The sequence below is a fragment of the Bos grunniens genome, chromosome 22 (assembly GCF_055505025.1).
Source record: "Bos grunniens cultivar Pamir isolate PY7600 chromosome 22, Bosgru_T2T1.0, whole genome shotgun sequence".
NCBI classification, from domain to species: Eukaryota; Metazoa; Chordata; class Mammalia; order Artiodactyla; family Bovidae; genus Bos; species Bos grunniens.
Genome location: NC_141186.1, coordinates 50641757 through 50669664, shown reverse-complemented (window position 1 = coordinate 50669664; position 27908 = coordinate 50641757). Strand labels below are relative to the sequence as shown.

Here is a 27908-nt window from a genome sequence, read left to right as displayed (position 1 = left end):
AGAGGGTTTTTTTTTTGTCTTTAGCCTGAGAGTATATCTCAAAATACTGTTTTCTCAAGTTAGGTTAGTTCTCCACCATATCACCTGTTCTTCTGTGTGGTGGTTATTCATTTCACTGTACAAGAAGTAGAAAACGCAAGTTAAATGAAGAGCATTAACTTCTCCAGTAATCTTTTTTTTTAAAAGATAAATGAGTGGATTTTTCCTTTTGAATAGACTTTGTTTTTAAAGCAGTTTTAGATTCACACAAAAAATTGAGCACCCCACCTCCCCACTTGCACCCACAGCCTTTCTCACCATCCATTGCGGTACATTTACCACAATCACTGATACATCATTATCAACTCAGAGTCCATAGTTTACATGAGGGTTCACTCTTGGTGCTGTACATTTGTGAGTTTGGATCAATTTATAATGACATGTATCACTAATTATAGTATCATGCAGAGTTGTTTCATTGGCTTAAAAACCTGCTGTACTCTACCTGTTCATCCTTTCCTTAATGGTTGCTAGATTACAAATCCCTTTTTTGGTCTCCAAAGTTTTTCCCAGAATGTCATGTTGTTGGGATCATATAGTATTTAACTTTTTGCACATTGGCTTCTTTCACATAGTAATATGGATTGAAGATCCCTCCGTGTCTTTTTGTGGGTTGATAGCTCTTTTTTTTTAAAGCTCTGAATAATACTTTATTGGCTGAATGTACCACAGCTTGTTTATTCATTCACCCATTGAAGGACAACTTAATTGCTTCTAAGTTTTGGCAGTTATGAATAAAGCTGCTATAAAAATACATCCATGTGTAGGTTTTTATATGGCATAAGTTTTCAACTCATTTGGGTAATACTAAGGAGCATAATTCCTGGATCTCATGGTAAGAGTATTTTTAGTTTTGTAAGAAATTGCCAAACTGTGTTCTACAGTGGCTATAGCGTTTTGCATTCCCATTAGCAATGAATGAGAATTCTATCCTCGCCAGCATTTGGAGGCGTCAGTATTCAGGATTTTGACCATTCTAATAGCTATGTGGCTCTTTGTGTGTGTGTGCATGCGCGCGCTCAGTCATGTCCAACTCTGCAACACCACAGATTATAGCCCGCCAGGATCCTCTGTCCATGGGATTTTCCAGGAAAGAATACTGGAATGGGTTGCCATTTCCTCTTCCAGGGGATCAAACCTGCATCTCTGGCATCTCCTGCATCGGCAGGCGGCTTCTTTACCACTGAGCCATCTGGAAAGCCCTGGGTAGTGGTAACTCATTTTAATTTGTATTTCTCCAATGACATAGGATGTGAACATCTTTTCATAAGTTTACTTGCCAGCTCTAAGGTTCTCCCCGACCCTCACTCCACCCCTGTTCTTTAGCAAGTAGAGAAGGTTCCCATCTAATTCTGCTGAGAGTTTTTATCATGAATGATTGTTAAATTTTGTAAATGCTTTTTCTGCATCTGTTGATATGACTGTATTTTTTTAAGCCTGTTATGATGGATTATGTTAATTGATTTTTCAGTTGAACCAATCTTGCATTGCATACTTGTTGTAACCAGTTGGTTACAACATATAATTCTTTTGATACATTATTGAATTTTATTTGCTTGTATTTTGTTGACAGTTTTTACTTCTACATTCATGGGTGATACTGGTTCTTTCCATGTAATATCTTTGTCTAGTTTTAATAGTAGGGTGATGTCTGCTGCACAGAAGGCTTCCATGGTGGCTCAGCGGTTAAGAATCTGCCTGCAGTGTAGGAGCTGCAGGAGATGCGGGTTTGATCCCTGGGTTGGGAAGATCCCCTGGAGGAGAGCATGGCAACCTACTTCAGTATTCTTGCCTGGAGAATCCCATGATCAGAGGAGCTTGGCAGGATCAGTCCATAGGACCACAAAGAGTTGGACATGACTGAGGGGACTTAGCACAGCACACTGCTGCATAGAATGAATTAGGAAGTATTTGCTCTATTTCTGTGTTCTGGAAGAGATTATAGAAAATTAGTATAATTACCTTAGATGTTTGATAGGCTTCATTAGTGAACTCATCAGGGCCTGGTGCATTCAGTTTGGGAAGATTATTAAAGATTATAATTTCTTCAATAGATATAGGCCTATCCAGATTGTCTTTTTCACCTTGTGTGAGTTTTGGCAAATTGTGTTTTTCTAGGAATTGGTCCTTTTTCATCAAGGTTATCAAATTATGGTCATGGAATTGTTCATAATATTTCTTTGTTATCCTTTTAATGTCCATGAAATCAATACTGATGGCCTCCATTTCATTTTTGATGTTAATAGTTTAGTCTGGTTAGGTATTTTTAGTCTGATTAGGTATTTTTCCATTTTAGTGATATTTTAAAAATCCCAGGTGTTGGTTTCATTGATATTTCTCTATGAATTTTCTGTTTTTAGTATTGTTGATTTCTGCGCTGATTTTTATTTCCTTGGCTTCATTTGGATTTAACTTGTTCTTTTGATAGTTTTCGAAGGTGGAAGTTGAGATTATTAAGTTATAGATCTTCATTTTTTCCTATTATGTGCATTCAGTGCTATAAGTTTCCTTCTGAGCACTGCTTTCTTTTCTCTGCATCCCACAAATTTCAAAAAGTTATGTTTTCAGCTTCATTTAGTTTCGAATTTAAAAAAGTTCTCTTGAGAGATTTTTCTTCTTTGACCCATTTGTTATTTAGGAATGTGTTATTTAATCTCCAAATATTTGGAGACTTTACAGCTGTCTTTCTGTTATTGATTTCTAGTTTTATTCTGTTGTGATCTTAGAACATACATTGTATGATTTCTGTTTTAAAAGTGTTAAGGTATTTTTTTGTGTTTTTTTTTGTTGGTTTTTTTTTTTGTTTTTTTTTGCTCAGAATGCTGTCTATATTAGTGAATAATAGTCTATAATCATTGAATAGATTATTACTGTTATTTTGATGTGTGCCCTTCCGAATTTTCCTGTGCACATGTCGTCTATAACCTTTGTATTTGCAAAGTAGGATTATCTTGTTGTTTAGTTGCTAAGTTGTGACCCCATAGACTGTAGTCTGCCAGGCTCCTCTGTTCATGCAACTTCCCAGGCAAGAATACTGGAGTGGGTTGCCATTCCTTCTGTAGGATAATCTTGAGCACTTGATTTTATAACATTTTCACTTCAAGTATTGTGGACCTCCTTCCTTGCCATTAAATACATTTTTCGCACATCAATTTAATGACTTTATAATGCTCCATAGTATAGGTTACCATGATTTAACTAGTTCTTCATTTGATATTTTGAGATTGCTTCTTTATTTTATTAAGGAATGCTATGATGAATGTTCTTGTGGCTAAATAGTCACACATCCTTAATTATTTCTTTAAGTTAATTCCCCCAAGTAGACTTGCCAGATTAAGAGGTTAGCATATTTTATGACTTAATAAATGTAGTCAAATTGCCACCCAGAAATTTCCCAATTTATTTATTTATTTTTTTTACCAACAGTATTTGAGAGTACCTGTCTTTCCCATGTCCCAGTGGGTGCAAAGTGTTAATAACAAAATATTTGTATTGAGTAGTGGTACATGAATATTTGTTATTGTATTATCTACTTTTCTATGTGTTTGGAATATTTCATAATTTTTTAGATACATTACCAGTGTAGCAAATAAGGGAATGATTTAATTTTGTCTTAGGTTATTAGTGAAATAGAATGTTTTTATATTTGATTACTACTTTTTTCTTTTGTAAATTGTTGGTTCCTGATACATACATAGTCGGGTAGAAGTAGAAAAGCAATAGGACACCTTATTCACCCTGTCTAGTCTTAAGGTGAATAAGGAGAAGAAAATGGCAACCCACTCCAGTATGCTTGCCTGGAAAATCCTATGGACCGAGGGCCTGGTAGGCTATACAGTCCATGGGGTCGCAAAGAGTCAGACATGACTAAGTGACTAACACACAGTCTTAAGGTAGATATATATGGGATATCTATTAGAATTTTTGAAATGCTGAAAACAAGTATACTACCTGAATATGACCTGGTGTTTCCCAAGAATTATCTCTCAGGAAAGAGAATCGCCGCCCCCCCCCCTTTTTTTTTTAAAGAAAGCAAAGAAATTTAACAGTTTCAGTGATTATTCCAGGATTATAATCTCAAAAATAAAATATCAAATAGCATTTTTATTAAAACAAGTATTCAAATTCATGTACAGGACCAGTGAAAGAATTGATTATTGTAGTTTCATTACAAAAAGTACTCCTGGCTTAGGATAAACTTCCCCACAATAACATTATTCACAGATTCAGAATGTGGTATAGCTTCTTAAAATTTGTTTAATTGACATATAGTTGATTTGCAGTGTTGTGTCAGTTTCTGCTGTACAGCAAAGTGATTCTATTATATATACATTTTCATATTATTTGCCATTATGGTGTATTGAATAGAGTTCCCTGTGCTGTTCAGTAGGACCTTGTTGTTTATCCGTTCAATATATAAGAATTTGCATCTGCTAACCTCACACTCTCAGTCCATCCTCCCCCCACTCCTGCAGCCACAAGTCTGCTCTCTGTGTGTGTGAGTCTGTTTTTGTTGCATAGATAAGTTCATTTGTGTTATAAATGAACATTTATGTACAGATTTTTGTATAAACTAATTTCAGTTCTCTTGGGTTTATGTCTAGGAGTGGAAATGCTAGAGCATTTTGTTGTTGTTGTTGTTTTTCAAGAGCTTTCTCCTAATGGATTAGGCTCCATATTGGAGTGGTGTGGTATTGAAAACACAGAATACTCACAGTTCCAATGATCAGGTTAAAGTTCTTAGATACCTTGGGCATTCACACTGCCATTTTGAATTTTCCCTTGGACTGTGGATTGTTTTTTGTGTTTTAAGCACTTGCTGCCTTGGACATGGATCAGCCTTTGTTACTTGGTTTTGAGCATATCCAGAAATTGCAGTTGAGCAGTCAGGTTTCTTCTTTTCATTCCTTACAGGTTCTCCTGCTCAGAGTCAACTTTTTTTTTTTTCTTTAATAATTCCTGAGGTATCTTAGTTTAAAGATATAGAGTAAAGGTGTTTTTCTTTCTTCTTCTTTAACTTGATTCTTGTGCACTGTGAATCCAGAGCAATGCATGAATTCACTATGAACTGGAAGACAGCTCATAGAAACATTTGAGCTTATTCCTATCATATTTCTAAGCTTAGCTGGACCTCTTTAAGGTCAGAGAACATGAGTCTGAGTGCCTTGCCTAGGAAAGTGCCTCTTGTGTCTCTTGAGTACTTGGTATGAATGGGACTCTGTTGTCAGGCATGTGCTTTGGTAATTTCAAGATAGTACTGAGCCTCAAAATCAAGATTGTTGGGAGAAATATCAGTAACCTCAGATTTGCAGATGATACCACGCTTATGGCAGAAAACAAAGAGGAACTAAAGAGCCTCTTCATGAAGGTGAGAGAGGAGAGTGAAAAAGCTGGCTTAAAACCCAGCATTCAAAAAACTAAGATTGTGGCATCCAGTCCCATCACTTTGTGGCAAATAAATGGGGAAACAATGGAAACAGTGACAGACTTTATTTTCTTGGGCTCCAAAATCACTGCAGAGGGTGACTGCAGCCATGAAATTAAAAGACACTTGCTCCTTGGAAGAAAAGCCATGATCAACCTAGACAGCATATTAAAAAGCAGAGACATGACTTTGCCAACAAAGGTCTGTCTAGTCAAAGCTTTGGTTTTTCCAATATATGGATGTGAGAGTTGGACCATAAAGAAGGCTGAGCACTGAAAAATTGATGCTTTTGAACTGTGTTGGAGAAGACTCTTGAAAGTCCCTTGGACTGCAAGGAGATCACACCAGTCAATCCTAAAGGAAATCAGTCCTGAATGTTCATTGGAAGGACTGATGCTGAAGCTGAAGCTCCAGTACTTTGGCTACCTCATGCAAAGAACTGACTCATTGGAAAAGACCCTGATGCTGGGAAAGATTGAAGGCAGGAGGAGAAGGGGACGACAGAGGATGAGATGATTGGATGACATCACCGACTTGATGGACATGAATTTGAGCAGGCTCCGGAAGTTGGTGACGGGCAGGGAAGCCTGGTGTGCTGCAGTCCATGGGGTCACAGTTGGACACAACTTAATGACTGAACTGAACTGGCAGCGTATAATGTGCTAAATATTTGTTTCTGTATGGTAATGCACACTGAAAGTGGGGTTTCTGACTGTTCCTTCTTCATAAGCCTTTAGTGATCTTTCTGCACAGTTAGAGGGCTCTTATCCTTCCAACTTGAGTAGCCTCTTGACCTGCCAGATTCTGGTACTTCTGTTAGGTTTCTACCCTATTATGTTTGGTAGCAGACAGTAATATAGTATTGTTGTTCTAATAGAGGTCACCACATCTTGTTTGTCGTACTCCAGGAAATAGTGAAAGGAAGAGCTTGGAAAGTGCAAAGTAGGTTGTCAAGGGCCTTACATTTAGTCTTTAAAAACACAAGGGAACCACAGGAATGACACTATAGGGAAACTCTTGTAATAGAATATAGACTTGACTAGAGGGGAGAAACTGCAGAGTAAAAAGTCTGTTAGAATCTGAAGCAGAAATTGAGATGTGAGGAGATGATGGCTTCCACTAGGGGGTGGGAGCAGGTATGTAATGAAAATGTCAGGCTTGAAAGAAGACTCTTTAAGGTTTGGTAACACTGGATATTGGACAGAGGGACAAGAGAGAGCAGATTTAGAGGCCTCTCAGAGGTTAGAAGAACAGTAATACCTTGAACAGAAAGTAAACATCTGTAAAAGGAAGGCATTGGGAAGGGAGAGGTGCAGATGCTTGTTGAGTGTGAAGTTGACAGCAGGATCTCTAGGTTACTGATGGAGATTCAGTACTGGTGCCTGGCAGAATATAAACATGTGGTTTTTTTCATTGTTAGTTTTTATATCTTTTGTTCCACTATTTAACTAGTTTTCACCTTTTTTTTAAGTCTTAGTCTTTGGGGCAGAATAATACCTCCCTCTGCCTATCACCAATAATCTCCAAAAGCATCTAGATAAGTTAGGATTAGATTTGGTGAGTGACAAAACTCACCAAAAAACTCGCTCACAAAACTAGAATTAACTATGGCTTAAATTGAGATGATTTATTTCTCTTTAACATAAACGAAATCTAAGCCATCCAGGTGTTCTTAGGGTGGTATGATCGTCAAGGATTCGGGCTCTTTTCATCGTGTAACCCTATCATCCTCAATGTGTGGCTGCGACCTGATTGTCCAAGGTGGCACCTTGGATGTTGGCCATCACTTTGACTTGCCGACCAATGGTAAAGACGAAAGGATGAAAATGGACATTCCTTTAAGAATGAATGCTTCCTGAACTCTGCGAGTACTATTTCTGCTTATGTCCAGTTTATTCGAATTTAGTTACAGCTTTACTTAACTGCAGGGAGGTTGAGAAAATTCTTATTCCAGGCAGCTGTGTACCCAGTTAAAAATCAAGGATTTGCTTCCAAGAAAAAGGAAGCAAATAGTCATTGGGAGACTACTCTGATTCTAGTAATTTTCCAGGCTAAGAACCAGATTCCAAATTCTTTTAGGTCATGTATGAAACCTATTTTTTCAAACTTTATCCTAATAATTAAAAAATTATGAATAATAAAATACTAATAATAAAATAATTATCACAGTAATAAAATTATCCTAATAAAAATATTAAACAATAATAAAATATATAAATAAAATATTAAAATGTACACTTCTGTTTTTGTATTTTTTAAAATGTCACATAGACTGAGGACTAGTAGCTAAATAGACACTGTGGAATAGACAGTGCTGATATTAGTGTCTAAATAGTAGCTAAATAGACACTAAATACTAGCTAAATAAACACTAAATAGACACATAGTAGCTAAATAGACACTGTGGCATAGACTGTTGATATTAGTGTCTAATATTTGAATTCAGAAGCTAGAGAAGTTAGAGGATGATAAAGACCATATTTTAACTAGGCAGCTTTGGGTATAGCCTTTCTGTATGAGTTGTTCTATGACTTATTGTTTGTAAACTGTACGATTTATAGAGGGCGGAAATAGAATGCTCCTTCCCTGAAGGCAATAGCATTTCTGCCAGGCTCCTGTTATCTATATCTATCTATATATAGATAGATATGCCTTGATCCTACTTATTGCTGGCTCTCTCACGTAAGTGTGGTTTATCAATTTCTCCTCTATGGGTAACATCCAGCTTTGTCCATTGTATGTGCTGCTCACAGTGCATTTTATATGTGGTGAACTGTGTCACACAGTTGACCTCTTAGCATAAACTCTCTTACTCCATTTGTCTCTCTTCACTTCTGGCAATAATAAAAAACACTTTCCAGTGTGTGTTTCTCCTGATAAGAATTTCAGGTCAAGATATATGCTCCTTATTTGTTTAAAATGATACTTGTTTGTTGTTTGTTTGTTTGTTTTGAAAAATTATCATAAAAAAAATCTTTATGAGAGCATTGCTAGATTTTGTTCACTACTGAACCCCCCATATTTCATCTGCTGTGAGGAAATAGCTGCTCTTGAATAATGAAAATATAGCCTGTTCTGGCTACAGATTCTGGGGGATGTGGAGGCAGTAGGATTCTGGGGGATGAGGAGGCAGTAGGGAAAAGGTTAAAGGCATTTTTAATCTGTAAAACCCTAGAACTCTTCCCACAAAAAGAAATAATCTCAGTATACTGAACTGCAATATTTTGGAGAGGAGCCAGCTGTGTTGTAATGTTGACTACCTTCCTAAACTTCAAACTGGTGTGCACTGCCTTTTGACAGGACAAAACACAAAGTCGGAACTATCCTAAAAAATCTAGACATGCCTGCTCTTCTGTGTGCTGGAAACTTCAGGATGCTTCCTGACACTGCTCAAACCTCTCCCCTATTTAATATGTTTTTCCCCCAGTTTTTCTTAAAAAGAAATTTTTATTTATATGATCACTTATCTTGGTTATTCTGGTGATCGTCAAACAAATAAAAGGGATGCCTTTTAATATACTAGATGGTGTATCCTTCAGATCAGATCAGATCAGTCGCTCAGTCATGTCTGACTCTTTGCAACCCCGTGAATCGTAGCACGCCAGGCCTCCCTGTCCATCACCAACTCCCAGAGTTCACTGAGACTCACGTCCATCGAGTCAGTGATGCCATCCAGGCATCTCATCCTCTGTCGTCCCCTTCTCCTCTTGCCCCCAATCCCTCCCAGCATCAGAGTGTTTTCCAATGAGTCAACTCTTTGCATGAGGTGGCCAAAGTACTGGAGTTTCAGCTTTAGCATCATTCCTTCCAAAGAAATCATAGGGCTGATCTCCTTCAGAATGGACTGGTTGGATCTTCTTGCGTCCAAGGGACTCCAAAGAGTCTTCTCCAACACCACAGTTCAAAAGCATCAATTCTTCGGCGCTCAGCCTTCTTCATAGTCCGACTCTCACATCCATACGTGACCACAGGAAAAACCATAGCCTTGACTAGACGAATCTTTGTTGGCAGAGTAATGTCTCTGCTTTTGAATATGCTCTCTAGGTTGGTCATAACTTTCCTTCCAAGGAGTAAGCGTCTTTTAATTTCATGGCTGCAGTCACCATCTGTAGTGATTTTGGAGCCCCCAAAAATAAAGTCTGACAGTGTTTCCACTGTTTCCCCATCTATTTCCCATGAAGTGATGGGACCGGATGCCACGATCTTCGTTTTCTGAATGTTGAGCTTTAAGCCAACTTTTTCACTCTCCACTTTCACTTCCATCAAGAGGCTTTTTAGTTCCTCTTCACTTTCTCCCATAAGGGTAGTGTCATCTGCATATCTGAGGTTATTGATATTTCTCCCAGCAATCTTGATTCCAGCTTGTGTTTCTTCCAGCCCAGCGTTTCTCTTGATGTACTCTGCATATAAGTTAAATAAGCAGGGTGACAATATACAGCCTTGATGTACTCCTTTTCCTATTTGGAACCAGTCTGTTGTTCCATGTCCAGTTCTAACTGTTGCTTCCTGACCTGCATACAGGTTTCTCAAGAGGCAGGTCAGGTGGTCTGATATTCCCATCTCTTTCAGAATTTTCCACAGTTTATTGTGATCCACACAGTCAAAGGCTTTGGCATAGTCAATAAAGCAAAAATAGATGCTTTTCTGGAACTCTCTTGCTTTTTCCATGATCCACCGAATGTTGGCAGTTTGATCTCTGGTTCCTCTGCCTTTTCTAAAACCAGCTTGAACATCAGGAAGTTCACGGTTCACATATTGCTGAAGCCTGGCTTGGAGAATTTGGAGCATTACTTTACTAGCGTGTGAGATGAGTGCAATGGTGCGGTAGTTTGAGCATTCTTTGGCATTGCCTTTCTTTGGGATTGGAATGAAAACGGACCTTTTCCAGTCCTGTGGGCACTGCTGAGTTTTCCAAATTTGCTGGCATATTGAGTGCAGCACTTTCACAGCATCATCTTTCAGGATTTGAAATAGCTCAACTGGAATTCCATCACCTCCACTAGCTTTGTTCGTAGTGATGCTTTCTAAGGCCCACTTGACTTCACATTCCAGGATGTCTGGCTCTAGGTCAGTGATCACACCATCGTGATTATCTGGGTCGTGAAGATCTTTTTTGTACAGTTCTTCTGTGTATTCTTGCCATCTCTTCTTAATGTCTTCTGCTTCTGTTAGGTCCATACCATTTCTGTCCTTTATCGAGCCCATCTTTGCATGCAAATGTTCCTTTGGTATCTCTGATTTTCTTGAAGAGATCCCTAGTCTTTCCCATTCTGTTGTTTTCCTCTATTTCTTTGCATTGATCGCTGAAGAAGCCTTTCTTATCTCTCCTTGCTATTCTTTGGAACTCTGCATTCAGATGCTTATATCTTTCCTTTTCTCCTTTGCTTTTCGCTTCTCTTCTTTTCACAGCTATTTGTAAGGCCTCCCCAGACAGCCATTTTGCTTTTTTGCATTTCTTTTCCATGGGGATGGTCTTGATCCCTGTCTCCTGTACAATGTCACGAACCTCATTCCATAGTTCATCAGGCACTCTATCTATCAGATCTAGGCCCTTAAATCTATTTCTAAGGTGTATCCTTAGGTCTTGAGAATATTTCAAGCCATCTAAAGGTTAAGTGTGTGTTAGATTTCTAAAGCATACAGGTTTGAGCAGGAGGGTTTCTTGATGGCCAGAGGCTGTTCCTTTGTAGCACTTGATAGTACCTCTAGCTGGGATAGTGTTAGAGACTTCCTGGCTTTGTCTCCTCCCAGGATCCTGGATTTCTGCCCCGTGCAGAGATCATTCATTCCCTTATCCTCTAGACTTATCTGCTGCGGTAGCAGCCATGATACTACAGCTCAGCAGATGTTGCTTCCTCAGTATGGACCAATTTAACATGGGCACATCTTCCATGTGAAAAGCCATCCCTTATTATTAGGGGCTGAAGTTTGATAATTCTGTGTTATTTGTGTGTGAGAAGGAATAGATCTAAAAGAGTGAAGGATCCTGTCCCAGTGAACCTTCTCTGACTTGAAGCTTGCATTGTTGGTCTTGTTGCTTCTGTCATTGTGGCACTGGGTCTGTGGCTTATTGACTAAGAAATAAAGAATGGTGGGTGGTTGCTTCCCTGCAGTTGAACAGTGTTCAGAAATCTGGCAGGTTTGTATTTTATTCATCTTTTCAAGATCCTGTTTCTGCAGAAAGTATGTCAATTGGGTTCTCTGAAATGTCTGAGCCCAGGACATTGAAGCCAGAGAGGCTAATAGAGACTGCTTTTGAGAGAGCTAAGGTTCTTTGGGTGGGAGGTAGGAGATAAAGAGCCAGGAGAAATAATCTCTTTTCATTGGTGAGGCCGGAAGAATAGCTGCTGCTGATTCTTTGGGGGACGCCTGGGGAACATTGTACGGCTTTTGTGGTGGGCTCAGCTGTGTGGCCTGTGCGGTGTCTTAGGGCTTTTATCTATTCTCTTGGCTGTTCCTGCTACCTCCAGTTGTCAGCTCTGAAAGAAAAAGAAATGAGAGAAATGGTTTGAATATTATTCAGCAAACAAAATAAGCTTGATGTTTTCCAGTGATTTTAGAAACTTCCTTTTTCTTCCCCTACAGTGACTCTGTTTAGAGACCTAGACAACGAAGCTTGAGTATGTGTCGAATTTAAGGTCCTCTTTTCCCAGAAGAAAAGAGCCAGGGGAACTAGAACAGTAGTTATCTCGGAATATGAAAGAATAAAATGGAGGTTAAGGAAGCCTGAATTCTGAAAGGAATTCTGAGCATCAGTAAGCTATGTTCGAACCTGATATCCTCTTCCACAAAGATCTAAGTCATATCTTTATTTGGAAATTAATAATTGATTAACCAGGGAAATCTTAACTGAGGTCTTTATAAATATTGGCTGAAATGTTGTTGTAAACCATGCAAAATTATAACAAACTGAAAGTTTCAAAAATGATTTGCATCTTAGTGGTTCGTAGTTGTTGATTATTCTCAGTACTGTTAGCTGGAGCTTGTAAATCGTTTCTTTGTGGTGAAGGAATTTGCTGAGTGCCCCATCTGCCTGGCAGTAACAAGCCTCATCTTCTAACAAGGAAAGAAAAGACTTTGGCTGTTTTGATCATTTAATTTATTTGATTTTTCATTTATTTGTTTGTTTATACTTTGCCTCTTTGTTTTTGCCTCAGATGACTTAGAATGGGAGAGTCTCATATATTCCCTGGTAGACGAGTTGATTTCTTCCTAAGTCTTCCTGGAGCCAAGTATGACATCATCTCCAAAACTGCAGATCACTGATTTTCTTTGACAAGGACAGAGGCATTCTCTGGAGGAACTGGGATCTCACTTTAAAATCCACAGAAGAATGTCAGGGAGTGGTGCTGGAGTGGGCGGTTTATATTCACAGCACCAAATGCCTGTGCTGGGACCTGTGTTGTGTTCCTGGAGCAGAGTTCATCTTGAGACCTTACTTTCACTGAGGCTGAGCCTGGTCGAAGGGCTCAGTGAAACACAGTCCAGCCATACGGCTTCAGAGAACACAAATAAGATTTTAGTTTTAGTGTGATACAAATTGTTTCCTTTTAGGAAATGACAGATAAATTAGTCAGGTAGTAAAATAGTGTTATTAAGGAGCATTTTAGAAAACGTTTGTTGTGCTTTTGTCTGGACAAGAAAAGGTATCAAGATAAGTCGCTGCTCAGAGGGCATTGTCTCCTTGCTCCTCAGTCTTATTTAGACCCTCAAGTTCGATTCTGTTTCTAGCAGAGTTCTCTTCAGGACCTCACCTCGTGCTCGCTCAGAGGGCAAGTCGGCTCCTGTCAGGTGAAAGGCCATTCTAAGCAGAAGGTACCTGGGAGTCAGTGGACCAAGCTAAGGTTGTCACAAAGCATTCTGTGTAGTTTCATCAGGATTCTTGGCTTCTCCTTCCTTCCTGTCCTTTCCTCTTTCTGCCTCGTTTTGGTTTTGGCCTTTGAGAATACTTAGTTTTACTAGATGTTTGAGCTGTTACATATCCTTGTACCGGAAAGAATGAGTCTAGGTGGTTTGCAAAAGATTTCTACAAAAAGCTTCTCTTTTATGCTGGGGGGAATGACATATGAGCAGCCCTCCACATGCACAGGTCTGCATCCGTAGACAGAGGGCCAGCTCTACTACACCATTTGTGCCAGGCTGCAGCATCCTTGGATTGTAGTATCTGTGGGGTTCCAGAACCAGTCTCCGATGGTTATCAAGAGATGACTGTACATCTGTGTTAAGCCTGTTATTTTGTTCCTCCTGATTTATTATTTCTGCAGATCCATTTGATTGTTGTTATTGAAATTCTTTGTAGAGTACCAGTTAGCAGCCATCTTTGTCTTAGACACAGCGCCTAAAGTAATCATAGGTGCTTTAAGCACAATAAGAATACCTTGAGCAGGCCAGTTTGGAGGACCGGCAACACTATCAGGATCTTTGTGACAGTTTCTCTAAAAATTCCTGGGGTGCCATTGCCTGTGAATTTCTTTAGACGCTAGCTTATGCACTTTTTCATTAGAAGCCACCTCGGTGGTGTGGCAAGTGTTAAGAGTTAGCTGACACTCTGGAAGTTTAAAAACAAAGAAAAGCAAGATGGTGAAAAGAAAACCTGCTGTTTGGTCCCATGTATATTGCTAACTAGCTCTATAATTCTGAATAGGCTGCTCTGTATCTCAGTCATACTTTCCCATGTGGAAATAGATTTTATATATCCCCTATTTGCAAGGATCGATCAAGATGACATTCGTGAAGAATGCCTTTGTAAACTATAATTGCTTTGTGAATAAAGATTACTATCTCTGATAGTACCAGTTTTCTACCACCAGTAACCTGATTCTCCCATCCTGTGCTTGGAAGAAGCACAAATCTACAAAGAGGGCTTGCTGATTTTTCAGTGTAAGTTGTATTCACAAGGCTCACATACTTTCCCCCTGCCTTTGATCCTGCCTGTCTCTCTCCGTTCTTGAATGGGATGACTTGTTATGTCACACAGCAGCCGTATTCTCAGTACAAAGTAGAATTGTGACTGTGCTTGGGGGAGATCTTCAACAAAGACGCAGAGCTGCTGCCAGAAATGTTCTTTCATTTCCATTTTCTCCTATACCTCCTAGTACCTTAAGAATCCTTGGGTTTAGTTATAAATCAGCTAAAACTTAAGGTAGAGTCTCAATTCTCCGACCTAGGTTCTTTTCACAGGTCACAAAATGGAGTTATCAAGTTTGCAAAAGCAGCAGATGAAATGGGAAATGGAAATGTGCATGTTGAATTTAGCAGCCCTCAGGCACAGATTATGGTACTCTCCAGTGTCCCTGAGGTGGAGAACAAGGACTCGGTTTGCTGTTCAAAAGTTTGATTGTCTCTCAATCCTTGCAGCTTCACATTAAGATATACTTAGGAATGCATCTGTGTGATTTTGTCAAGTGAGGGCTTTCAGCTTAGGAGAATTCAAGTAGGTTTTAATCTAATTTAAGCCTAATCTCCAATGACTGAGAAAGGGCATGGGTATCTTTGGTTTTACTTTCAAATATATGGTGGTACATCTTTAGGAGCTAGATGTGGTTAATCAGACTTGCAGTCTTCATGGGGTTGCTTCAGGAGCCTTAATAAACAACCCACTAATTCAAATGATAAATAAAATTTCTAGTGTGTGAATGAAGATGGTAGGTATTAGACAATGAAATGTGGACAACCAAACAATGATGAAATCATCCTACCCAGCTCCCCACAGGTTGTTTCCCTAGGAGACACTGGCAGATCTTGACTATGAAACCTGAAGAAAAGACTTGACAGGCATGGGGGGAGTACAGCATATGTCACGCCTGTGTTTGGTATATCTGAGCAGCTGATGTATGATAGCAACTGGGGAATCAGATCATAAGTCAACCATTCGAGTTTGTTCTGTGTCTATTTATTTTTACTCAAACAGTTGGCTGTTTTTCAACAGTGGTGGCTTTCACAACCATTTTGTATTCCTTAGCAGTGGTCTCTGGTAGCCTTATATCTAGCCATGTGCAGGTGGAAAAGAAAGGGCCATCTTAGTTGTAGATAGAGGACCCTGAGAAATAAGAGATGGTGCATGGGGAATTCCCTGGTGGTCCAGTGGTTAGAACTCTGTGCTTCCATTCCAGTGGGCACAGGTTTAATCCCTGGCCGGGGAACTAGGATCCTATAAGCCCTGCAGTGCAGGAAAAAAAAAAAATTATACATGGCCTTTTTAACATGAGTTGAAGATGATCTCCAATTGATACTCTGTGAGTACTCCTAGCAGGGGAAGTTCCCTACCCTTGGCAGAAAGTCCTCAGAGGCTCCTGGAACATCCATCCGTATTTGTTATCTGAGAAGTAGAATGTGCTCCTTGCCTTAGGAATTCCTGAATCTACTGATGCCTCCAAGTGGTGAAATCAGAGTTTGCAACTGACTGCGATTCACAGTAGTGCCTTGTTCTGATGGCACTGTTCACTGTTCAAATAGCATCCCACATATTTTATGGACGGGTATACAGATGTGCACTATGACAGCAGAATCTTCCTCCAGAGCTACTGTGTGCTGAGCACTCCAGTCTTCCAGGCATAGTTGGATGCATTCAAGTCTTTTTTTTTTCATTCTATAAATGCTTATAAAGTTCCTTTTCTGTACTAAGCAGTGGGCTGACTACTGATAACAAAAGACCATCAAGATTTAGCCTGGTTGATCAGATATGGTCCAGCAATTGAAAACTAACACTAAAGGCTGTCATAAAAATATAGGTTCTGACAGGCAGTGACCCTGCCCTTATGAAAGCTTAAGTCTTTTCAATAGATTGAAATGGGGTATGAAATATTAACCCCTGACAAGCAAGTGAGAAATACACTTATTAAGCCTAACTATATCCCATGCTAAGCACTTGCAGTGAATTAATCCATCTTCATAACCACCTTATAAGGTATACATACTGTTAGTCCTACTTTACAAATAGAGGAAACTGAAGCTCAGAGAAGTTAAGGACCTTGCTGAAGGTCATGGATTGGAGGCAGGATACAAATTTAGGGAACTTGACTGAGAGTCCATACTCTTAAATGACTTAAATGACATACTGCCTCTGGATGGAAGGATACCATCTTGACCAACCTCCCATATGATAGGGCTTGGCAGAGTGATAATCCCCTGACCCTCCCTGTCTGCACAGCTGTCTCTCTTTCCTATATTGGCTCCTTGGGCAGCTTACCTAACCCTCAGAGTGAGCAGGAGTTGCCAAATGTAGCCTATAGCCACTTACCTACAGCCCTAGAAGTTAATCTGACTCTGCCTTTGACGAGCTAGGTAACCTTGCCTCTCTGAGCATGTTTCCTCACCTGTGAAGTGGAGAGAATGATCATGGGATCATTTAGGGGTTAAAGAAGATAACAACACACTTAATCTTTGGCTCTTAGTAAGCACTTCAAGTTGGTTAGCAAATTTTTGTTATCATCATCCTCTGGTCTTAAGAGCAAACCACAAAACAGTTTCTCAGAGACCAGGTTCTAAGACCTAGGTAGGCGGGCAGGTTTTTTTTTTTTTTTTTTGGTTTTGACAAGACAATAATTTTATTCTGTGTATTTCTCTTGACTCTTTTGGTGTGAAAAGCAGAGAGGTAAAGCATTATTTGACAGATGTATGGATTCAAGCAAGAAACTGAGGTCCAATTGCAAAGAAATGCCTTGTATAACTCAGAGCCCTGTCTGAGGAGACACAGAGGACCCTAGAGGGCGGAGAATGAACACAGCGCAGGGGCTAGTTCCAGAGTCGCATCCTCGGTTAGTTCACTTGCAAGTGTGGGTGAGGGTCCTTTGTCATTAGGCAGAGATTTTTTTCCCCCTCTGCTCTAACACCTATCTGCTGTCTAGTGTTTATTATTAAACAAAATTTATTTCATTTTTCTTGGTGTGAAAGAATTCGTGTCTTGTCCAAAATGCAGAGGCAAAGGAGCTCTGTAACTGCAGGCTTGTTGAACCCCTTTTCCCTACCTGTTCCTGTGCCAGACTTTCCCAAAGTGTTCACTTGCCAGCAGTTGCTCTCACTTCTCACGGCCAGCTCACTCCGAAGGCTCCAAGCCCAGTGACGCTGCCGCCGCCGCCACCACCACCACCAGCAGCCACTCAGTTTCCTGCTCTAAGGATGTGACCTGCCGTGAAGCTTTCACAGTCCTCTTTCCTTCCTGTCTTCAGTGTTGTATCTCTTTCTTTTGGTGCTTTTGCCACGCAGCAGTATTGCCAAAAAAAAAAAGTTTTCAGGCACCAAAGTGAAGAGCCCTTACTACCTTACCACAGGGATTTGAGTTAGCTATGGCAAAGAAGGAAATTGAGAGGGCTCCTGTGCCTCTGTGCTGAGAAGGAAGGAGTTTGCTTCTTGATAGTGTGTTAGCTCCCTAGCCAGGTGGGGGACTTGCTGGGATTATATGACCTCTGGAGGATAGACCAGGCCTAACCTGCCCAAAGACAGCGCCCCCCACCCACAGGAGCCAAGGCTGAAGACCGATCTCACCTTCTCCCACTCCCTTTCCCTAAGCTTAAGCTTGCTCTGCCAGCAGACACTGCCCCAAGACTGTGGCTTATAACAGCCATTTCCTTTTGTCCATGAATAAGCTCACTCTTTGTAAAATATTTCAGCTTGGGGGACTGGAAAGGCTCTCTTGTGCCTTCCTGTCTCTTCATTTCTCCAAGGGTTAATGTTGATGGCTCTGTCTTTGTCTTCACAGGGAACTCTAATGATCCATGACAAAGAGGTCACGCTCGAGTATGTACCAAGCCTGGATTTTTGGTACTGCAAATGGGTGAGTGCCCAGAATTCCTCTCTTTAGAAGTAAGGATCCAGCGTCATAGTTCCTCCATGTTTCCAGGAATGCTGCCTGGTGTATTATACATTGCCAAGGGCAAAAAGTTCTTTCTTGGTTCACTTCAAATGAACTTGAGGTCAGGGCAAAGTCATCCCAGCTACTGCCTGTGGCCATAGAGGATTCAAGGCCTGTAGATGGAGACCTTTTCCCAGGGACATATGCCATGTTTTTGTTGATTTTGAACTGAAGGAAACACAGTCCCTTGATTTAAAGCCTACCCCCAGTTTCCTTTCCTGGGAGTGGTTAAAGAGGATTTACTAATATTTCGAAAACTCTGTATATAGAGGCTGGATCTGTGAGAGGTATACATTTTTTTTTGGATATTCAGGGGTTTCCAAGGATATAGAACTTCAGGTAACATAGTATTTTGCCCTCTGTTTAACTTCATATTCTTCTTGAATGGTATATTTAAAGATTTTAGGCTATACTCTTTTTAGATGTCCAGTTTGATTGCAAATGAGTGTGAACATACATTTTATCATTTTTCATCACGCTATTAGTTTCAAAAGTAAGTTTGAAAAGTCTATACAGTTTCTGAACCAAGGTTCACTAAAAGTATTGTACAACTTGATAAAATTAAGTAATGGCTTTAGCTTGACATTTTGAAATACAATTTGAATAGATACAGTTGTCATTAACCAAAGCATTCATAGTTCATGGATATCCACCACAAGCTGTCAATTTAGAAAGACATTTAATTATTTTTTAAATGGTGATGAACTAAACATAACATTAGTTTGCTGTTTTAACCATTTTAAAGCATGTAATTCAGTAGCCTTCAGTACTTTCACAGTGAAGTGCAATCACCAACACTAACTCGAGAACTTTTTCTTCACCCTGAAGGAAACCCCGTATCTATTAAACAGTCATTCCCCATTCCCCTTTCATTGAGTTTCTGGAAACCACTATTCTGTTTGTATCTTTGTGAGTGTGCCTGTTCTGAACATTTCACGTAAGTAGAACCATGTAGTATGTGACTTTTGTCTGCCTTCTTTCACATACCATGTTTTCAGGGTTCATCTATGTTAGAGTGTGTATCAGTATTTCATTTATTTTTATGGCTGAATAATAAATGGATATGCCACGTTTTGTTTATTCATCAGGCAGTGGACACGTTAGCATTGTTTCCATTTCTTGGCTATTGACAATAAGAATACCATGAATATTCAGGTACAAGTTTTTGTTTGAAAACCTGTTTTCAGTTCTTTTGGTTTTATGCCCAAGAGTAGAATTGTTGGGTCATATAGTACTTTCATGTTCTAACTCTTTCAGGAGCTACTAAACTTTTTCCCACAAAAAGCAACTGCACAGTTTACATTCGCATCAACAGTGTCCTAAGGGTTCCAGTTTTTCCACATCCTTGCCAACATTTGTTATTTTCTTGCCCCCCAAAGCCCGCCACCCCCGCTTTTTTTTTGGTAGTAGCCGTCAAACTATTTAACAACCACTAGTGGATGTGATCCATACAGTCAAAGGCTTTGGCATAGTCAATAAAGCAGAAATAGATGCTTTTCTGGAACTCTCTTGCTTTTTCCATGATCCACCGGATGTTGGCAATTTGATCTCTGGTTCCTCTGCCTTTCCTAAAACCAGCTTGAACATCTGGAAGTTCACGGTTCACGTATTGCTGAAGCCTGGCTTGGAGAATTTTGAGCGTTACTTTACTAGCGTGTGAGATGAGTGCAATTGTGCGGTAGTTTGAGCATTCTTTGGCATTGCCTTTCTTTGGGATTGGAATGAAAACGGACCTTTTCCAGTCCTGTGGGCACTGCTGAGTTTTCCAAATTTGCTGGCATATTGAGTGCAGCACTTTCACAGCATCATCTTTCAGGATTTGAAATAGCTCAACTGGAATTCCATCACCTCCACTAGCTTTGTTCGTAGTGATGCTTTCTAAGGCCCACTTGACTTCACATTCCAGGATGTCTGGCTCTAGGTCAGTGATCACACCATCGTGATTATCTGGGTCGTGAAGATCTTTTTTGTACAGTTCTTCTGTGTATTCTTGCCATCTCTTCTTAATGTCTTCTGCTTCTGTTAGGTCCATACCATTTCTGTCTTTTATCAAGCCCATCTTTGCATGAAATATTCCCTTGGTATTTCTAATTTTCTTGAAGAGATCTTCCTCTATTTCTTTGCATTGATCGCTGAAGAAGGCTTTCTTATCTCTCCTTGCTATTCTTTGGAACTCTGCATTCAGATGCTTATATCTTTCCTTTTCTCCTTCGCTTTTCGCTTCTCTTCTTTTCACAGCTATTTGTAAGGCCTCCTCAGACAGCCATTTTGCTTTTTTGCATTTCTTTTCTATGGGGATGGTCTTGAACCCTGTCTCCTGTACAATGTCACGAACCTCCATCCATAGTTCATCAGGCTAGTTCAGACTAGATCTGTCAGATCTAGTCCCTTAAATCTATTTCTCACTTCCACTGTATATTCATAAGGGATTTTATTTAGGTCATACCTGAATGGTCTAGTGCTCTTGATGAAAGTGAAAGAGGAGAGTGAAAAAGTTGGCTTAAAGCTCAACATTCAGAAAACGAAGATCATGGCATCTGGTCCCCTCACTTCATGGCAAATAGATGGGGAAACAGTGGAAACAGTGTCAGACTTTATTTTTTGGGGCTCCAAAATCACTGTAGATGGTGATTGCAGCCATGAAATTAAAAGACGCTTACTCCGTAGAAGGAAAGTTATGACCAACCTAGATAGCATATTCAAAAGCAGAGACATTACTTTGCCAACAAAGGTCCATCTAGTCAAGGCTATGGTTTTTCCAGTGATCACGTATGGATGTGAGAGTTGGACTGTGAAGAAAGCTGAGCGCCCAAGAATTGATGCTTTTGAACTGTCGTGTTGGAGAATACTCTTGAGAGTCCCTTGGACTGCAAGGAGATCCAACCAGTCCATCCTAAAGGAGATCAGTCCTGGGTGTTCATTGCAAGGACTGATGCTGAAACTGAAACTCCAATACTTTGGCCACCTGATGCAAAGACTTGACTCATTGGAAAAGATTCTGATGCTGGGAGGGATTGGGGGCAGGAGGAGAAGGGGATGACAGAGGATGAGATGGCTGGATGGCATCACCGACTTGATGGACATGAGTTTGGGTGAACTCCGGGAGTTGGTGATGGACAGGGAGGCCTGGCATGCTGCAATGCATGGGGTCGCAAAGAGTCGGACACGACTGAGCGACTGAACTGAACAGAGTGGGTGTGAAATAGTACTTCATCTTCATGATTGTGATGCTGATCTGCAGTTCCCTAATGATTAGTGATGTTGAGCATCTTTTCTTGTGTTTGTTGCCACTTGTGTATCTTTTTTGGAAAAATGCGTATTCAGGTCTTCTGCTCATTTTTAAGTAGGTTGTTTGTCTTTAAGTTGTAAGAGTTCTTCTTGGCAATTCCCTGGTGGTCCAGTGGTTAGGACTCAGCACTTTCACTGTGGTGACCCAAATTCAGCCCCTGGTCAGGGAACTTATGAGCCATAAACTGTGCAGTGTGGGCCCTGCCCCCGCCAAAAAAAGGTTGTAAGAGTCCTTTATATATTCTGGATGTTAATCCTTTATCAGATATGGTGGTTTAGGTCACTGAGTTGTGCCTGACTCTTGTGACCCCATTGACTATAGCCCACCAGGCTCCTCTGTCCTTGGGATTCTCCAGGCAAGAATACTGGAGTGGGTTGCCATTTCCTTCTCCAGGGGATCTTCCCCACCCAGGAATCGAACCCGGGTCAGATAGGGGATTTGCAAATATTTTCTACCATTCTTTGTGTTGTTATTGTGTGTTACTTTCTTGATAGTATCCTTTGATATACAGAGTTTTAATTTTGATAAAATCCATTTCATCTATTTTTTTTTCTTCTGTTGCTTGCCCTTTAGTATCATGAAAGTATTGCTTAAAGCCAAGGTCTTGAAGATGTATCCTTAGGTTTTCTTCTAAGAATTTGATAGTTTTGGCTTTTAAATATATTTGGACCTTTGATCTATTTTGAGTTAATTTTTGTTCAGGATATGAGGTAAGGGTCCATCTTCTTTGGAATACGGATATTCGGTTTTCCGTGAACCATTTATTGAATTAACTATTATTTCCCCATTGAATAGTTCTGGTGCTCTTGTTGGAAATAATTTGCCCATAGATGTCTAGATTTAGTTATATAGACTCTCAGTTTTATTCTGTTGTCTGTCCTCATGCCAGTACCACTTGTTTTGATTATTGCAGCTCTGTAGTAAATTTTGGCAGTTGCAAAGTGTGAGTCCTTCAGTTTTGTTCTTTTTTCATTGTCTTGGCTCAGTGTCTCTTTACACTTTCCTATAAATTTGAAGATCATCTTTTCCATTTCTGCAAAAAAGGCCATTAGAATTTTGAGAATATTTTGCGTTTATGTAGTGATTGTCTCTACATCTTGGAATTATGAGTGATTTTCCCCCATCTCTTTCCACTATTAGCTATAATGCACAAGTATTGTTTATTTTATAATCAGAGCTGGAGGGAGCTAGCATTAAAGAGAAATTTTAGAACTCTGTTTTCTGTTAACCAGCAAAAAAAAAATATGTTGGTATCTGATGTCAGAATTATACAACTGTTACCAAGGATGTTGCTTGAAAGAGCAGAATGGCTTGGTTAGATTGTTCCCTAAAATATCAGGCCACTCCTTTAGCTATTTCAGGGGTATTTTGTAATTTCTGTGCTTCTCTGGAAGGGTTGAACTGCCAGTCCTGCATATGGGATCTTTGGCCTGATGTGAAATGCACTGACTTCTAAAAAAAAATTCATAGCAGTAGTAGTCATAATAGCCAAGAAGTGGAAACAGCCTTAATGCCCATCAGCTGACAAATGGATAAACTAAATGTAGTATAACCATACAATGGAATACTATTTGGCAATTAAAAGGAATGAAGTACTGATCAGTGCTGTAGCATGAATGAACTTAAAAATACTATGCCAGACACAAAAGATCAATTCTGTGGGGCTGAAGGTAAGAATGGAAGATGACTGCACTAGGTTTTTCTTTGGGGGATGAAGAAAATGTTCTGAAGTTAAATTTTGGTGATGATCTTACTATAGATGTACTAGAAATCCTTGAATTGAACACTTAAAACTGATCAATTTTATGGTGTCTTAACTATAGCTACCTAGGTTAGGATCATAACTCCCCCACTTAAAGCTCACTGTGCAGTCTTCCCATGGTATCTATAGGGGGTAGATTCCCCTATATTTTGGTATCAAAATCCACAGATGCTCGAGTCCCTTTTATAAAATGATTTTGTATTTGCATATAACCTAGGCACATTCCCTCATATACTTGAAATCATCTCTAGGTTACGTATAGTAGATAATTCAGTGTAAATGCTCTGTAACACTTTTAACGTCCTCAGAACAGCTAGCAGAGGTGCTACCTATGGATCTTCCTCTTCCTTCCATGCCCTTTTTAAAATCAATGTTGGAGAAAGGAATTGATCACTGAATTCTTCTCAGTTCCAGCCAAGCCTGAATCGGGCCATCATAACCAGTTCAGGATCAGATTTTTGGGTGCAGGCTGAGTAGTCACAGCTTTAGGACAGAATCTCCTATAAACCACTTAATAGTCCAGTTTCCTTAGTTAAGTTTACTTCCGGGAGAAATCTTTGTCCAGAGCAAAGGCATTTGGGCTGCTCAAAGATCCAGCTAGATACTCTGTTAGAGGCAGCTCTCAGATAACAGCTCACCAGATTCTGTGCCAGCTCTGATGAGTAGAGGATATCAGAATGGTTAGGTTTTACAGGAATCTGGGATATGGCTTATTTCTTTCATTTTTGGCAGTTGTCACTGTGTTAGATATATATATAAGGTTAAAATATATATATATATATTTTTTTTGGTCAAATTGAATTATTTACTTTCCCCATGTAGTGTAAAGCCAGCACTGGTGGACACCGATCTTCATGTTCATTCTGCAAGTGCCCAAGGGAAGGTGAGTGGTGATAGAGGCGAAGGTGGTAGTTATTATTTTGTACACTGAACATGACAAATTTCCTGCTTTCCTTGGCTTTAAAGGCTGATCATCCCTAAATACAAGTTCATCTGTAAAACTCTTAAAAGTGCAATGTGATAACTAACTTTGTGTGACCTGTTAGTAAATAGTTTTGGGTCTCAGAGTTCTGCCAAGGGCAGGAGATGGATTATGGGCTACTTAGCTTGGGCAGCTGACCAGAGGTCAGCAGTGTTGTTACTTAGACTATTGTTATAGTTTAAGGATACTAGGTTGAGGAAGAGTCTACATGGCATTCATCCATGTGACCCCTCCACTCCCACTTCTTTGAAGTTATTGGGGACAATTTGCTATGGTTACTGCTTTCTCACTTACATTATAAACATTTGAGGATCGTAACACAAATACATCCTTAAAGTAACAGTAAAAGTATAAACAAGACAAAATCAGGATTGAGGGTATGTGTTATTTTTATAGTGATAAACCTACCAGCTTCTCAGTGACTTGATTTTAAAGTTAATTTCTCCTGAGAACCTCTAGGTAAACAGCCTTAAGAGTCTGTCAAAGGCATCTATAACAGTAGTCCTATAACGATGACTGTTATGTGCCTCTTTCTGATATTATCCTGTAAGGAAAGCTAGTACCTGACAGTAAAATACAGTTCAGTGCTGGGATCCTGGTAGTCTTCTAAAAGATCTGTTTGTTCCAAGGTTAGACTTTAGTGTGCCTCCAAGGAATTTTTTAGCTCGCTTTTGACCTGTAGTGGAGATTCTGCTCTCAAGTGAGGGCTATGAAGCAGGTGTTCTGAAAATCTTTGCGGGGAGGCTGTATATGCTCTAGAGACCAAACCGGCACATGGGAAGGTGAGTAAATAACTTTCCCATAGACAGTTGGGAAATTTTTAGCTTGCTGTATCACTCCAGTTATGCAAAATTGTGTTTTCCCTCCAGAAAGTCATTTTTTCAGTCTGTTCTAACAAATGAATAAATGGGTTATAGAAACCCTTGAGCACCATACCACTAAGATGGTTGAAACAGCTTTAAGCTAGAAACGTACATGGCAGGCATTCACTAGTCGCCTGTCACCACTGTTAAGTAATCTCTACACTGCTCCCACAGAATGTCTCTTTGAGCCACATGACTTCCCTTAAGAATGAATTAACTGTTTAAAAAAAAAAAATGCCCCCAATTAACTGGATACATTATCCTGATATAGAAAGAGATTGGAAATGAATCATTTATATTTTGAAGGACATTTACCTGTTATAGTTATTGGCATGTAAATGAGCCTTGTACAGGTAGGTCTCTTCTTACTTTTGCAGGAGACTAGGGTATCTAGTCTTACAGAATTTGAGCAGCTATTTTAGTACCATAACACTGGAAAAAGAAAGACTCCTAGGCATAACACATTTGACGTAAATGTTTCTAGCAAACTCCTAGAAAGACCATATGTTTAATAATTTTGTCCTCAAATCTGTTCTTATCAGTGGTTATAATAGTAAAGTCCAGGGTCTCATGAAAGATGTAAATGTTGGGGAAGTGATAAAAAACTCATAAGATTAAATTTTTTTAATACTTAGTTTCTTCTGTAAACTGTCTATTTACTGTCTTGTTAGCCTTTCTGCTTAAAGTTTGTCAGAGGACTTTTTGGTAGGTTTGTTTTTTTCTTTTTACTTTTAAAAATATTCCAGGGAATTCTCTGGTGGACCAGTGGCTAAGACTTGGCACTTTTACTGTCATGGTCCAGGTTCAGTCCCTGGGTAGGGAACTAAGATCCTGCAAGCCATACAGCTTGCAGGATATAAGCCAGTTCCCTGGCAGTATAGTGGTTAAGACTCTGAGCTTCCACTGCCAGGGGCACAGGTTCAATCCCTGGTCAGGGAAATAAGATCCCACATGTTGCTCACTGTGGCCAAAAAAAAAACAAAAATAAAAACATTCTAGTGTTAGTATTTGTTGGCAAGTAAGGAGGAACCATAAGAGTAGTGTTTGGGGGATTAAAACCTGTTGGAGATTCTCTTTCTGTTTCTGTTCATCTAATGACAGAAGCCAAGCAAGAATTAGTAACCTACCCTCAGCCTCAGAAAACATCCATACCAGCACTATCAGAAAAACAAGCCAGCCAACCCTCAAGGTCAGCTGATAAGGAATCTGAACCCAAGAAGAGGGAAGAAGGACAAGAACCACGCTTGGGACATCAAAAGAGAGAATCAGAAAGGTATCTGCCTCCTCGAAGGGAAGGGCTCACCTTCCGAAGAGACCGAGAGAAGGAGCCATGGTCTGGGGAGACACGCCAGGATGGGGAAAGCAAAAGTAAGTGGTTTGTCAGGACATATACCAGTCTGTGACCACCATGCTTGGGGCATAGATGACCTATACTGTGACTTCCTACACCCTAGTAAAACAGCTCAACCTGATTATAGACGCTATTGTTTTTTGCAGGCCTCGCTGACAAAATCTATATCCTCCAACTAGCAAGTTGCTATTCAAATGCAGCAAGGCATAACTTTAGATTTCTAAGTATTGTGAAGAAAAGTGTGAAGTATTTGACAAGCATTCTGTTATAGAATCACCCTTGATAAAGCAGGGTAACATCTGCAGTATAAAAAAAAAAAAATACACTCTGAAGACTTCAAAATTGTAAACCTTTCTCTCTTTCCTTTCTCCTCTCCCATTTGTGCTTGGTTTGTTCAGCGATCATGCTAAAACGCATCTATCGTTCCACTCCACCTGAGGTGATAGTGGAAGTGCTGGAGCCCTATGTCCGCCTTACTACTGCCAACATCCGTATCATCAAGAACAGAACAGGGCACATGGGCCACACCTATGGCTTTATTGACCTGGACTCCCACGCAGTGAGTTGCAGTTGTCCATCACCCCCATCCCCCAGGCCCCTCACCCTACCCTTTCACCCCAGGATGGCCTAGGAACAACTGACTATGGAAACCTCAAGAAGGTTTGAAGGACTTGATCCTTAAAATTGTCATGTGCCACTTAGTACCATAACCCCTATTATTGTTTCCTTTGGCTCATTCAGGTGAAGTGACTGCCCTAGAAAGTTGGAACTTTCCAGGTCCATTTCTTGTCTGGTGGCATTTCAGTTTCCAGTTAAAATAAAGTGACAACTTAGTCACTTGGAAAATCTGAGTACTGAACCTTTTCAAGATTTTGTTGAATTTTCTAATTTCTTAAATCATTTTGACCAATCACAGTTTTATGTTTGATGGTAACAGAACATTTGCCCTTTTTCCTCAAAGTGTTGCTTTAATAGATTCTTGTGCCTTGAATTTCTAGTTGTGGGGTCCTCTTCCATGTAAGTAATGTGAGGGTAGCAATGAAAATTATGTTTTGCACTCAAAAAATCACAAGAGACTTCATAAACTGGATCTGATGCAGTGACAGTTGCAGACTAAAAGAAGAGGATTTGAACTTTTGAAATTGATACTAAGAACTGATGGCTACACTGACCACTATTCTGATCAACGCTTCATTAAGGGTTGCTTATTTTTGCCAGTGTGCTCTTAGTATTATAATTATGACCAGAACATAATGTTTAATAAGTTGTTTTGTTTTGTTTTGTTTTGAGAAGGAAAATCCATGTTTAGTTTTCTTTCATAGGACATGTCCTTTTCTCTCTTTGGGT

The 27908-nt window shown here is 39.8% G+C and overlaps 1 protein-coding gene across 15 annotated transcripts in view; it reads left to right on the top strand.

Annotated features, from left to right (window-relative positions):
- The window catches only part of RBM6 (RNA binding motif protein 6), an 89647-nt gene that overhangs the window by 52495 nt on the left and 9244 nt on the right, over positions 1-27908 (top strand). For 12 of the 15 annotated variants that reach the window (XM_086367957.1, XM_086367959.1, XM_086367952.1 and 9 more), the window contains 4 exons: positions 18162-18236; positions 24188-24248; positions 26312-26578; positions 26960-27120. In XM_086367957.1, the coding sequence (XP_086224083.1) occupies positions 18171-18236; positions 24188-24248; positions 26312-26578; positions 26960-27120 (555 nt within the window). In that variant the 5' untranslated portion in view covers positions 18162-18170. Of the gene's footprint in view, positions 1-17053; positions 17221-18161; positions 18237-24187; positions 24249-26311; positions 26579-26959; positions 27121-27908 lie in introns of all 15 variants that reach the window. The other 3 variants (XM_086367951.1, XM_086367954.1, XM_086367953.1) reach the window with 1 other exon arrangement.